The sequence below is a fragment of the Scyliorhinus torazame genome, chromosome 22, assembly GCF_047496885.1.
Source record: "Scyliorhinus torazame isolate Kashiwa2021f chromosome 22, sScyTor2.1, whole genome shotgun sequence".
NCBI lineage: Eukaryota > Metazoa > Chordata > Chondrichthyes > Carcharhiniformes > Scyliorhinidae > Scyliorhinus > Scyliorhinus torazame.
Window position 1 is genome coordinate 82,251,243 of NC_092728.1, and position 13,600 is coordinate 82,264,842.

The 13,600-nt window shown below is 51.2% G+C and overlaps 1 protein-coding gene across 2 annotated transcripts in view; it reads left to right on the forward strand.

The window, feature by feature from the left end:
• The window catches only part of LOC140399166 (uncharacterized), a 78,787-nt gene that overhangs the window by 39,394 nt on the left and 25,793 nt on the right, over positions 1-13,600 (forward strand). The window contains exon 4 of one of the 2 annotated variants that reach the window (XM_072488443.1): positions 2,903-3,073. The exons of the other annotated variant lie outside the window; for it this stretch is intronic. Within the exon in view, the coding sequence (XP_072344544.1) occupies positions 2,903-3,073 (171 nt within the window). The remainder of the gene's footprint in view (positions 1-2,902; positions 3,074-13,600) is intronic. 2 annotated transcript variants of the gene reach the window in all.

The following is a 13,600-nucleotide window of genomic DNA, read 5'->3' on the forward strand; positions in this document are numbered from 1 at the left end:
CGCCCTCCTGTTTCCTCCCCTATCTCCAAGTCCACCCACTGTGGAGCGTGATCCGAAATGGCTATAGCCGTATTCTCCGTTCTACAAAGAACAAGAACAAAGAAATGTACAGCACAGGAACAGGCCCTTCGGCCCTCCAAGCCCGCGCCGACCATACTGCCCGACTAAACTACAATCTTCTACACTTCCTGGGTCCGTATCCTTCTATTCCCATCCTATTCATATATTTGTCAAGATGCCCCTTAAATGTCCCTATCGTCCCTGCTTCCACTACCTCCTCCGGTAGCGAGTTCCAGGCACCCACTACCCTCTGCGTAAAAAACTTGCCTCGTACATCTACTCTAAACCTTGCCCCTCTCACCTTAAACCTATGCCCCCTAGTAATTGACCCCTCTACCCTGGGGAAAAGCCTCTGACTATCCACTCTGTCTATGCCCCTCATAATTTTGTAGACCTCTATCAGGTCGCCCCTCAACCTCCTTCGTTCCAGAGAGAACAAACCGAGTTTATTCAATCGCTCCTCATAGCTTATGCCCTCCATACCAGGCAACATTCTGGTAAATCTCTTCTGCACCCTCTCTAAAGCCTCCACATCCTTCTGGTAGTGTGGCGACCAGAATTGAACACTATACTCCAAGTGTGGCCTAACTAAGGTTCTATACAGCCCTACCCAGCACAAAAAAGTCTATTCGCGAGTAGACTTTATGGACATAGGAGAAAAACGAGAACTCCTTACTCCTAGGTCTGCTAAATCTCCACGGGTCTACACCTCCCATCTGCTCCATAAAATCTTTAAGTACCTTGGCTGCTGCCGGCCTCCTTCCAGTCCTGGACTTCGACCTATCCAGCCCTGGTTCCAACACCGTATTAAAATCTCCCCCCATTATCAGCTTTCCCATCTCTAGGTCCGGAATGCGTCCTAGCATCCGCCTCATAAAATTGGCATCATCCCAGTTCGGGGCATATACGTTTACCAAAACCACCGTCTCCCCCTGTAGTTTGCCACTCACCATCACGTATCTGCCCCCGTTATCCGCCACTATAGTCTTTGCCTCGAACATTACCCGCTTCCCCACTAACATAGCCACCCCCCTGTTTTTCGCATCTAGCCCCGAATGGAACACCTGCCCCACCCATCCTTTGCGTAGCCTAACCTGGTCTATCAGTTTCAGGTGCGTTTCCTGTAACATAACCACATCTGCCTTAAGTTTCTTAAGGTGTGTGAGTACCCGTGCCCTCTTTATCGGCCCGTTCAGCCCTCTCACGTTCCACGTGATCAGCCGAGTTGGGGGGCTTCCTACCCCCCCCCCTTGTCGATTAGCCATCACCTTTTTCCAGCTCCTCACCCGGTTCCCACGCAGCTGTATCTCCCCCAGGCGGTGCCCCCCCGCCCATCCTCTCCCATACCAGCTCCCCCCTCTCCCCAGCAGCAGCAACCCAGTAATTCCCCCCTCCCACCCCCCCCCCCGCTAGATCCCCCGCTAGCGTAATTACTCCCCCCATGTTGCTCCCAGAAGTCAGCAAACTCTGGCTGACCTCGGCTTCCCCCCGTGACCTCGGCTCGCACCGTGCGACGCCCCCTCCATCCTGCTTCTCTATTCCCGCCATGATTATCATAGCGCGGGAACCAAGCCCGCGCTTCTCCCTTGGCCCCGCCCCCAATGGCCAACGCCCCATCTCCTCCACCTCCCCTCCTCCCCCCATCACCACCTGTGGGAGAGAGAAAAGTTACCACATCGCAGGATTAGTACATAAAACCCCTCTTTGCCCCCCACATTCGCCCCACCACTTTGTTCGAACGTTCTTTTTAATAACCCGCTCATTCCAGTTTTTCTTCCACAATAAAAGTCCACGCTTCATCCGCCGTCTCAAAGTAGTGGTGCCTCCCTCGATATGTGACCCACAGTCTTGCCGGTTGCAGCATTCCAAATTTTATCTTCTTTTTATGAAGCACCGCCCTGGCCCGATTAAAGCTCGCCCTCCTTCTCGCCACCTCCGCACTCCAGTCTTGATAAACGCGGATCACCGCGTTCTCCCATTTACTGCTCCGAGTTTTCTTTGCCCATCTAAGGACCATTTCTCTATCCTTAAAACGGAGGAATCTCACCACTATGGCTCTGGGAATTTCTCCTCCTCTCGGTCCTCGCGCCATCACTCGGTATGCTCCCTCCACCTCCAACGGACCCGCCGGGGCCTCCGCTCCCATTAACGAGTGCAGCATCGTGCTCACATACGCCCCGACATCCGCTCCCTCCACACCTTCAGGAAGACCAAGAATCCTCAGGTTGTTCCTCCTTGCATTGTTTTCCAGTGCCTCCAACCTTTCCACACATCGTTTCTGATGTGCCTCCTGCGTCTCCGTCTTCACCACCAGGCCCTGTATATCGTCCTCATTCTCGGCTGCCTTTGCCTTCACGACCCGAAGCTCCCGCTCCTGGGTCTTTTGTTCCTCCTTTAGCCCTTCGATCGCCTGTAGTATCGGGGCCAACAGCTCTTTCTTCATTTCCTTTTTGATCTCTTCCACACAGCATTTCAAGAACTCTTGTTGTTCAGGGCCCCATGTTAAACTGCCACCTTCCGACGCCATCTTGGTTTTTGCTTGCCTTCCTTGCCGCTGTTCTAAAGGATCCACTGCAATCTGGCCACTCTCTCCTCCTTTTTCCATCCGTATCCAGGGGGGGATTCCCTTCTGGTTTATCGCACAGTGTTTTTAGCCGTCAAAATTGCCGTTGGGGCTCCTATCAAGAGCCCAAAAGTCCGTTTCACAGGGAGCTGCCGAAACGTGCGACTCAGCTGGTCATCGCCGCACCCGGAAGTCCTCATGAGAAACATTTAATACAGTTTTTCTTTTCTTGGTTTTATTCTCCTCCCCAACCTCCCCACCCCCAATTTCCAAATGCAGCTTATGGGAAAAAATGTGGCCTTCTGGAGCGAACAAGCAGCAGAGCATCTTCATGCTGTAGCGCTATGTCCGCAAAGAATGAATCACAAATCAGGGAACTCAAATTTCAAAGTTTAGATGATGAACTAGAAAAACTTATTCAGCAGATTATTGATGAACAGCATATTACAAGTATGTATAACATTCAAAAATTTGTTGAAGGCAATTAATTTATGCCTAAATTTAGAAAGTGAGTGCAAACAAATATATTTCTTTGAGTGCTCCTGAATATGTGTATTGCGTGCAGGATTTCCCATTACTGTATTGAACTATAACTTATTTTTCAGTTGCAGTTGCAACCCAGGAATAGAACTGTTAGTGGTAGATTAGAGGTGAGTGGGCTGAGATCCTTGGTGCAACAGTCAGTCGGACCATTATTATCCAGAAATAATATAAATCAGGATAAATCTCAAAAGTTTGTTAATTATCGATGCTTTAGAGTGACTATCATCACTTCTCAATAATAACGCTTTTAGCATCTGCTGCTAATGTTGGCATAAGCAAAATGGAAGGTAGACTATAAAATACCTCAAACTTTATACTTTAGTCTGTAGATATTTTTGTTTAATCTTTGCTCGGAACTTTGCAGCACTCAAGACAAAATGTGTGTCCAGAGCCTGCGCAAAAACGGAGTCGTTCCCATCTTTGGAAATAACATGTGGCAGTTGGAATATGTTGGGCTTCCCTTCTACTGCTATTTTACTATCTGTCAAAGAACAATACAGCACAGGAGCAGGCCCTTCGGCCCTCCAAGCCTGCGCCGACCATGGTACCTTCCTAAACTAAAACCATCCTGCCTCCCATCCCATTTCCAATGAATTGGTAAAATCCCAGCCTTTTTGATTAAGAGATTGATTACTTCTGGTATCGTTTTGTTTTCTATAGTCTACACCAAAGATAAAATACCCTGCTGAAAAACTTAAAACCATGCCTTGACAAAGATCCTGCAATTACATTATAATTGTTTACCCTGTTGCAATTAATGCAACAAGAGACGGTGGGATTTTCCAGAAACTCCATCCCTGCCCCCACACCAGGTTTGATGGCGGGATGGGGCCTCTGTGCAATGTGGCATGAGGCAAAATGACGGGTTTTCACCGACGTAAAAAGACAGCAGGAACATGTGCTCTCAACTGGCATGGCGGGTTGCCATTCCACCAGAGGCCAGCATGAAACTATTTTGCATCCCATTAATGGAAGGCAGACAAAGGCCTGATTGAGATCAGCCCCCTCTGTCAAATTTTCTGCACCACCAGGGGGCTTTCACACCGGTCCAAAACATGCCTGGACCAATGTGGTATGGAAATGTCGGATGTGCCTGCACGAAGACCTGGGCAGGTCACAGAAATTGGAAGGGATGATGGGGGCCTCCAGCAACCAGACACGGGAATACCGAGCGCAGCATCGAGAATGTGGATCTTCTAATTTCAGGACCTTCCAGTAGGTGGATCTTCTGATTCCAAGACCTTCCCAGAGGATCTTCTGATATTTCAGGTCCTTCCCACTGGTGGATCTTCTGATTTCAGGACCTTCCCAGGGGTGGCTCTTCTGATTTCAGGACTTTCCAGGAGGTGGATCTTCTGATTTCAGAACCTTCCCGGAGGTGGATCTTCTGATTTCAGGATGTTCCAGGAGATGGATCGTCATACTTTTGGATGTTCAAGAAGGTGGATCGTCCACCTTTAATAGTGGTGTCCAGATATGATGGCAGGGTGCGTGCCGTCCAGCCCGCTTTGCAAAATGTCAGGAAGCCCCTGGCTGCATAATGAATTAGTCCAGCATTGCACGATACAGTCTCTATGGCAATGTCCTTTAGGTAACTTTGTCGTCCTTACCTGGTCTGGCCTACATGTGATTCCAGACCCACAGCAATGTGGTTGACTTTTAGGGCTGGGCAACAAATGGTGGCCCAGCCAGTCACGTCCACATCCCATTGAATAAGAAAAAAGGAAACTCTCCCCATTACAGTCCAAGCTGAGGGGCTTTATCCTAGAATGGAAAACGCCACATACAGCGTGTACCAACATTCAGGGGCTACTATGATAATTGCTGGCAGTAGAGTAAACAGACCAAAATGTAAACAAGACGGCATGGTACCAGACATTAATTTGAGGGCTTTAGTACACGGTTCATTGATCTCCAGTTCTCAGCACGACTGGTGCTCAGGGGAAGTTGGTTTAGAGGTACTGCTACAGACCTGTAGTGCTACTTCTCTGACAGATGCTCCTTTTAAATGCAGCTTTCCACTTGGAGCGCAAGATTTATCCTAAAATCTCATGGTGATGTTAATGGGCGTGATTTAACCACTTGTCATGTGAGAGTAGCTGCAGTGGTGTCAGAGAGTGGGTGGAGCTGGACTGTCTGTCTTTCACTTTTGTTTTTGAGCAGGCAGCTACAAGTTTTTTTTTTTTAGTTTCGTTTTGAGAGCTGGATAGCTGCAGGAAAAGCAAACAGCTGTATAAGGATCTCTCTGCAATCTAAAATCTGTCTCCAGATCATTTGGGTGATTTCAAAGTGATAATTGCTCTCAGTAGAGAATTTAAACCTGGTCTCTGTGTTAAAAAGGATCTTTTGTCTTATGGATGTTGCAAGGACAGATTAAGGGTTATCTATAGAGTACTGTATTCATTGGGGATTTATTGGTGTTGATAGTTGTTAAGATGTTTACTGTGGGTTTATAAAATGTTAACTGATTTCATAAATAAACAATGTTTTAATTTAAAAGTACTTTAGATCTCTTTTGCAACACACCTGTGAAGTAGGCCCGTGTGCTACCCATAACCACAATCTATTAAAAGTTGTGGGTCAGGCGAACACCATGATACACTTTGGGGTTCTCTAAACCCTGGCCCATAACACACTGTATTGTGCCTGCCGCGGATCTGGACACACCGGTTACATAGACGGAAAAGCCAAAATCGAGTTTTGTGCTGGGCGCGAATCACTTTGCCACCTAACCAGCCTGCTCCTGATGGCAAATTTCGGATCACACCCAAATAAGGCGAGCATATCATTAACCCTTATTTCTTTTATTTTTTAAATTATTTTTATTAAAGCTTTTTTCAACCAGGATTTTTATATAACAAAAAGAAAAACAGTAACCGGAAAATATTTAACAAAACATGGTGGCCGCTATCATTATACAAAACAAAGACACACGTTATATGAACAAGTCCCCCCACCTGAGCCCCCAACCCCCCCCTCTTTCTCCCCCCCCCCTCATTGCTGTTGCTGCTGACACCATACTGCTCCCCATGAAAGTCAAGGAAAGGTTGCCACCGTCGGGAGAACCCCATCAAGGACCCTCTCAAAGCAAACTTTATTCGCTCCAGGCTGAGAAACCCAGCCATATCGCTAACCCAGGTCTCCACGCTCGGGGGTTTCGAGTCCCTCCACATTAACAAGATCCGTTACCAGGGAGGCAAAGGCCAACACCTCGGCCTCTTTCGCTTCCTGCACTCCCTGATCCTCCAACACCCCAAATATCGCTATTGTTGGACTCGACTTCACCCGCGTGTCCAAAATCCTTGACATGGCCCTCGCAAGCCCTGCCAGAATTCTTTAAGCGCCGTGAATGCCCAGAACATATGGACATGGTTCGTTGGACTCCCTGCACATCTCGCGCACCTGTCCTCTACCCCCAAAAAACCTGCTCATTCTTGCCGTCGTCATGTGAGCCCAGTGCACCACCTTAAATTGAATCAAAAAGCCTGGCACATGATGCGGACGAATTCACCCTGCCCAGGGCACCAGCCCACAGGCCCTCATCCAGCTCCTCGCTCAGCTTCTCCTCCCACTTGCCCGTCAACTCCTCCACTGAGGCTTCCTCTCTCCAGTTCCTTGAAGTCCTAAGCGCTATGGCCAACGGCTCAATTGCCAGGGCAAGTAGCAACGGGGACAGGGGGCACCCCTGCCTCGTCCCTCGGTGCAACCTGAAATACTCCGACCTCAGCCGGTTCGTGGACACGCTCGCTACGGGGACCTGATACAATAGCTTGACCCACCCTATGAATCCCTCCCCGAATCCAAACCTACCTAACACTTCCCACAGGTACTCCCACTCCACTCTGTCAAAGGCCTTCTCCGCATCCATTGCAGCCACTACTTCTATGTCCCCCCCCTCCGAGGGCATCATAATAATATTCAGGAGCCTCCTCACATTCGTGTTCAGTTGCCTGCCCTTAACGAAACCCGTCTGGTCCTCCTCGATCACTCCCGGGACACAGTCCTCTATTCTGGTGGCCAGAATTTTTGCCAGCAATTTGGCATCTACATTCAGGAGCGATATCGGCCTGTAGGACCCACACTAGAGCGGATCCTTCTCCTTCTTCAAAATGAGCGAGATCAGTGCCTGCGACATCGTCGGGGGTAGGGTTCCACTCTCTACCTCGTTAAAGGTTCTTTTTTAAAAAAATATTTTTTATTCAAATTTTTACATGCCCCCCCTTACAGAAATAATAAAAAACAAAAAACTCATAAATAAACATCTTATAGACTTCCGGTTGCGGCGATGACCAGCTAGAAGAGAAGGGAGAAGCAAGATGGCGGCCGAGGGAGCCCAGATGGTATGGGGTCCGGAACAGCAGGAGTTCCTCTGACGATGTGTGGAGGAGCTCAAGAAAGAGGTGCTGGCGCCGATGTTACTGGCAATCGAGGGACTGAAGGAAACACAAAAGGTCCAGGCGATGGAACTCCGTGGAGTGAAGGCAAAGGCAGCCGAGAACGAAGACGAGATACAGGGCCTGGTGGTAAAAACGGAGACGCACGAGGCACTACATAAGAGGTGCATAGAAAGGCTGGAAGCCCTGGAGAACAGCTCGAGGAGGAAGAATCTAAGGATTTTAGGTCTCCCTGAAGGGACAGAGGGGGCTGATGCTGGGGCGTATGTGAGTACGATGCTCCATACCCTAATGCGAGCTGAGGCCCCAACGGGCCCCCTGGAAGTGGAGGGAGCGTACCAGGTCCTCGTGAGAAGACCAAAGGCAGGGGAAACACCAGAAGCAATAGTGGTGAGGTTCCATCGCTACAGGGACAGGGAGATGGTCCTGAGTTGGGCTAAGAGGACACGGAGCAGCAAGTGGGAGAACTCGGTGATGCGCGTATATCAAGATTGGAGTGCGGAGGTGGCGAGAAGGAGGGCGAGCTTCAATCGGGCCAAGGCGGTGCTCCATAGGAAGAAAGGCAAATTTGGGATGCTGCAGCCGGCAAGATTGAGGGTCACACACCAGGGCAAACACCACTACTTCGAGACGGCGGAGGAGGCATGGACATTCATTCAGGAAGAGAAATTGGACTAGACTTGAGAAATTGATGTCTGGAGAGAGGTAGCGAGGTGGTGGCACAGAAATGTAAAGTGGGGAGAGGGGAGGGCTAATACGTAAGAATGTTGGACGGGAAGTTTTTTTCTCTCCCCCCCCCCCCCCCCCCGGCCGCCCTGAGGGGGGGCCCTGAGGGGGGGACGGGGGGACACGAAGAAATGTGGGCACCGGCGGAAAAGGGGACAGGGAAGGAGAATGAGGGAACTGCGCCACTAGGGGCGGGGCCAAGAGGGAAGCGCTGGGTTTTTTCCCACGCTATGGAAATTGAGGCGGGAAAAAGGGGGCAGGAAGGAAGGGGGCCTCACACGCAGAGAGGTCAAAGGTTAAACGGGGGAAGCCGAGGTCAGCCAGAGTTAGCTGACTCCCGGAAGCAATATGGGGGGAGCAATCAAGCTGGGGGGGGGGGGATTAACTGGGTTGCTGCTGCTGAGGGTAAGGGGGAGCTGGTACGAGACGAGGTGGTCGGGACGGGAGGGCGCCGTCTGGGGGACAGACGGGTGCGTGGGACCTGGGTGAGGAGCTGGCTAAAAGAGGATGGCTAGTCGACGAGGGGGGGGGGGGTAAATGGCCCCCCAACCCGGCTGATTACGTGGAATGTGAGAGGTTTAAATGGGCCGATTAAGAGGGCAAGGGTGTTTGCGCACTTAAAGAGACTGAAGGCGGACGTGTTTATGCTCCAGGAGACGCACCTGAAATTGGCGGATCAGGTTAGACTGAGGAAAGGATGGGTGGGACAGGTATTCCACTCAGGGTTAGATGCGAAAAACAGAGGGGTGGCAATACTGGTGGGGAAACGGGTATCGTTCAAGGCTAAGACCATAGTGGTGGATAGTGGGGGCAGGTACGTGATGGTGAGTGGCAGATTGCAAGGTGAGGCGGTGGTGCTGGTGAACGTATATGCCCCGAACTGGGATGACGCGGGATTCATGAAGCGAATGCTGGGACGTATCCCGGACCTGGAGGCGGGAAGCTTGGTAATGGGGGGGGGATTTTAACACAGTGCTGGACCTAGGGCTGGACCGGTCCAGATCCAGGACCGGGAGAAGGCCGGCAGCGGCCAAGGTGCTTAAGGGATTTATGGAGCAGATGGGAGGGGTAGATCCGTGGAGGTTTGCTAGTCTGATGGGGAAAGAGTTTTCCTTCTTCTCCCACGTCCATAAAGTATACTCCCGGATAGACTTTTTTGTCTTGGGAAGGGCGCTGATCCCGAAAGTGGCAGGAACGGAGTACTCGGCTATAGCCGTTTCAGATCACGCCCCACATTGGGTGGATCTGGATCTAGGAGAGGAAAAGGAGCAGCGCCCACTTTGGAGATTAGACATGGGACTACTGGCGGACGAGGGGGTATGCGGAAGGGTGAGGGGATGCATCGAAAGATACCTGGAGGTCAATGATGGTGGGGAGGTCCAGGTGGGGGTAGTATGGGAAGCGCTGAAGGCGGTGGTTAGAGGAGAGCTGATTTCCATTAGAGCCCACAAGGGGAAACAAGGGTAAAGATAGAGAGAGATTGGTAGGGGAAATTCTGAGGGTGGATAGGCAGTATGCGGAGGCCCCAGATGAAGGGCTATACAGGGAAAGACGAAGACTACAGACGGAGTTTGACCTGCTGACCACGGGAAAGGCGGAGACGCAGTGGAGGAAGGCACAGGGAATACAATATGAATATGGGGAAAAGGCGAGCCGGCTGCTGGCCCAACAACTTCGAAAGAGGGGGGCGGCGAGAGAGATCGGAGGAGTTAGGGACGAAACGGGAAAGATGGAGCAGAGAGCAGGGAAAGTGAACGAGGTGTTCAAGACATTTTATGAGAGACTGTATAAGTCCCAACCCCCGGAGGGGAAAGAGGGAATGATGCACTTTTTGGACCAGCTGGAGTTCCCGAGGGTGGAGGAGCAGGAGGTGGCAGATCTTGGGGCGCAGATTGAGGTGGAGGAGGTGATCAAAGGAATTGGGAATATGCAAGCAGGGAAGGCCCCGGGACCAGATGGGTTCCCGGTGGAATTTTACAGGAAGTATATGGACCTGCTGGCCCCACTTCTGGCGAGAACCTTCAATGAGGCTAAGGAAAGGGGGACACTACCCCCGACAATGTCGGAGGCGACGATATCGTTAATTCTGAAATGAGACAAAGACCCGCTGCAGTGCGGGTCATACAGGCCCATCTCCCTCCTAAACGTAGACGCCAAACTGCTGGCCAAAGGATAGAGGAGTGCGTCCCAGGGGTAGTACATGACGACCAGACAGGGTTTGTTAAAGGGAGACAATTGAAAGCCAATATACGAAGGTTGCTGGGGGTGATGATGATGCCCCCACCGGAGGGGGAGGCAGAGATAGTGGTGGCGATGGATGCAGAGAAGGCATTCGATAGAGTGGAGTGGGACTATTTGTGGGAGGTGCTGAAGAGTTTTGGATTCGGGGCGGGGTTCATTAGATGGGTTAGACTCCTGTACGGGGCCCCGGTGGCAAGCGTTGTTACAAATAGGCAAAGATCGGGGTACTTCCGATTACATAGGGGTACAAGACATGGGTGCCCCCTGTCCCCGTTACTGTTTGCATTGGCAATTGAGCCATTGGCCATAGTGCTGAGGGACTCTTAAGAAGCGGAGGGGGGTGCTTAGAGGGGGAGAGGAACATCGAGTGTCACTATATGCAGACTATTTACTGCTATATGTGGCGGACCCAGTAGAGGGGATGCCAGAGGTAATGCAGATACTCAGGGAGTTTGGAGAGTTCTCGGGATATAAATTAAATATGGGAAAGAGCGAACTTTTTGTGATGCACCCCGGGGAACAGGGCAGGGGGATAGATGCCTTGCCGCTGAGGAGAGTGACAGGGAATTTTCAATACCTGGGGATTCAGGTGGCCAGGAACTGGGGAACCCTACACAAACTTAACCTGACGCGACTGGTAGAGCAGATGGAGGAGGACTTTAAGAGGTGGGATATGGTGCCCCTGTCATTTGCGGGCAGAGTACAGGCGGTCAAGATGGTGGTCCTCCCGAGGTTTCTTTTCGTGTTTCAGTGCCTCCCCATCCTGATTACTAAGGCCTTTTTTAAAAAAATAGATAGGAGCATTACGAGCTTTGTATGGGCGGGAAAGACCCGAGGGTAAAGAGGGGGTTCCTGCAGCGCAGTAGGGACAGAGGGGGATTGGCACTGCCGAGTCTGAGTGACTACTATTGGGCCGCCAATGTGTCGATGGTCTGTAAGTGGATGAGGGAAGAGGAAGGTGCGGCGTGGAAAAGGCTGGAGATGGCGTCCTGTAAGGGAACAAGCCTGAAAGCGCTGGCGGCGGCGCCGCTACCGTTCTCCCCGAAAAGGTACACCACAAACCCAGTGGTGGTGGCGACCTTGAAGATCTGGGGGCAGTGGAGACAACACAGGGGAGTGACGGGTGCCTCGGTGTGGTCCCCGATAAGGAAGAACCACAGGTTCGTCCTGGGGAGGACAGATGGGGGATTTCAAAGTTGGCAGCGAGCAGGAATTAGGAAGCTGAAGGACCTGTTTGTGGACGGGACGTTTGCGAGTTTGGGAGCATTGGAAGAAAAATATAAGTTGCCACCAGGGAATGCTTTCCGATACATGCAAGTGAGGGCATTTACGAGGCAACAGGTGAGGGAATTTCCTCAACTCCTGACGCAAGGGATCCAGGATAGAGTGATTTCGGGGGCATGGGTTGGAGAAGGTAAAGTGTCGGAAATATACAGGGAGATGAGAGACGAGGGGGAGACTATGGTAGAGGAGCTGAAGGGAAAATGGGAAGAGGAGCTGGGGGAAGAGATTGAGGAGGGGCTGTGGGCAGATGCCCTAAGCAGGGTAAATTCCTCGTCCTCATGTGCCAGGCTTAGCCTGATTCAATTTAAGGTTCAACACAGGGCGCATATGACAGGAGCAAGACTGAGCAGGTTTTTTGGGGTGGAGGATAGGTGTGGGAGGTGCTCGGGAAGCTCGGCGAACCACACCCACATGTTCTGGTCGTGTCCGGCACTGCATGAGTTTTGGGAGGGTGTGGCAAGAGTGGTCTCAAAGGTGGTGGGGGTCCGGGTCAAACCAAGCTGGGGGTTAGCTATATTTGGGGTTGCAGAAGAACCGGGTGTGCAGGAGACGAAAGAGGCCGACGTTCTGGCCTTTGCGTCCCTAGTAGCCCGGCGAAGGATTCTACTCATGTGGAAAGAAGCGAAGCCCCCGGGCTTGGAGGCCTGGATAAACGACATGGCAGGGTTCATAAGACTGGAGCGAATAAAATATGCGTTAAGAGGATCGGCTCAGGGGTTCACCAGGCGGTGGCAACCGTTCCTTGACTATCTCGCGGAACGATAATGGAAAAACAGAAAGGACAGCAGCAGCAACCCAGGGGGGAGGGGTGGGGGGGGGGGGGGGGGTATTATCCTGTGTTTTTGTTTTTTGCCAGTTGTTGATATTTGCTTTTTGTTTATCTCTTTTTTCATTTGTTGTTAGTTTAATATATTATTTAAATAACGTTTAATGCATATTTCTTTATTATGTTGTAAAAACGGAAAATCTCTGTTTGAAAAATGTCAATAAAATATATTTAAAAAAAAATAAACATCTTATAGCTCTGTCACGTATTCCCCCAATATACAAGCCCCCCATTAAATGATAATAAACACAGTAGTAAACACAAAGTACCCCCCCCCCCCCTTCCCCACTCCTCCCCCCCCCCCCCCCCCCCCCCCTCCTCTGGGTTCCTGCTGCTACTGTCCACCTCCTAATGCTCCGCTAGAAAGTCTAGGAACGGTTGCCACCGCCTGAAGAACCCTTGCACAGATCCTCTTAAGGCAAATTTTACCCTCTCTAATTTAATAAACCCTGCCATGTCGCTGATCCAGGCTTCCACGCTTGGGGGCCTCGCATCCTTCCACTGTAGCAGAATCCTCCGCCGGGCTACCAGGGACGCAAAAGCCAGAATACCGGCCTCTTTCGCCTCCTGCACTCCCGGCTCGTCCAATACCCCAAATAGGGCGAGCCCCCAACTCGGCTTAACCCGGGTGTTTACCACCTTAGACACCGTCCTCGCAACGCCCCTCCAGAACCCATCCAGAGCTGGGCATGCCCAGAACATGTGGGCGTGATTTGCTGGGCTCCCCGAACACCTCACACGCCTGTCCTCTACTCCAAAAAACCGACTCAGCCTTGCCCCAGTCATGTGCGTCTTGTGCAGAACCTTAAATTGTATAAGGCTAAGCCTGGCACAAGAGGAGGAAGAATTTACCGTACCCAGGGCGTCAGCCCATGTACCCTCGTCTATCTCCTCCCCCAGCTCCTCCTCCCATTTACCTTTCAGCTCCTCCACCGAGGCCTGCTCCTCCTTCTGTATATCCTG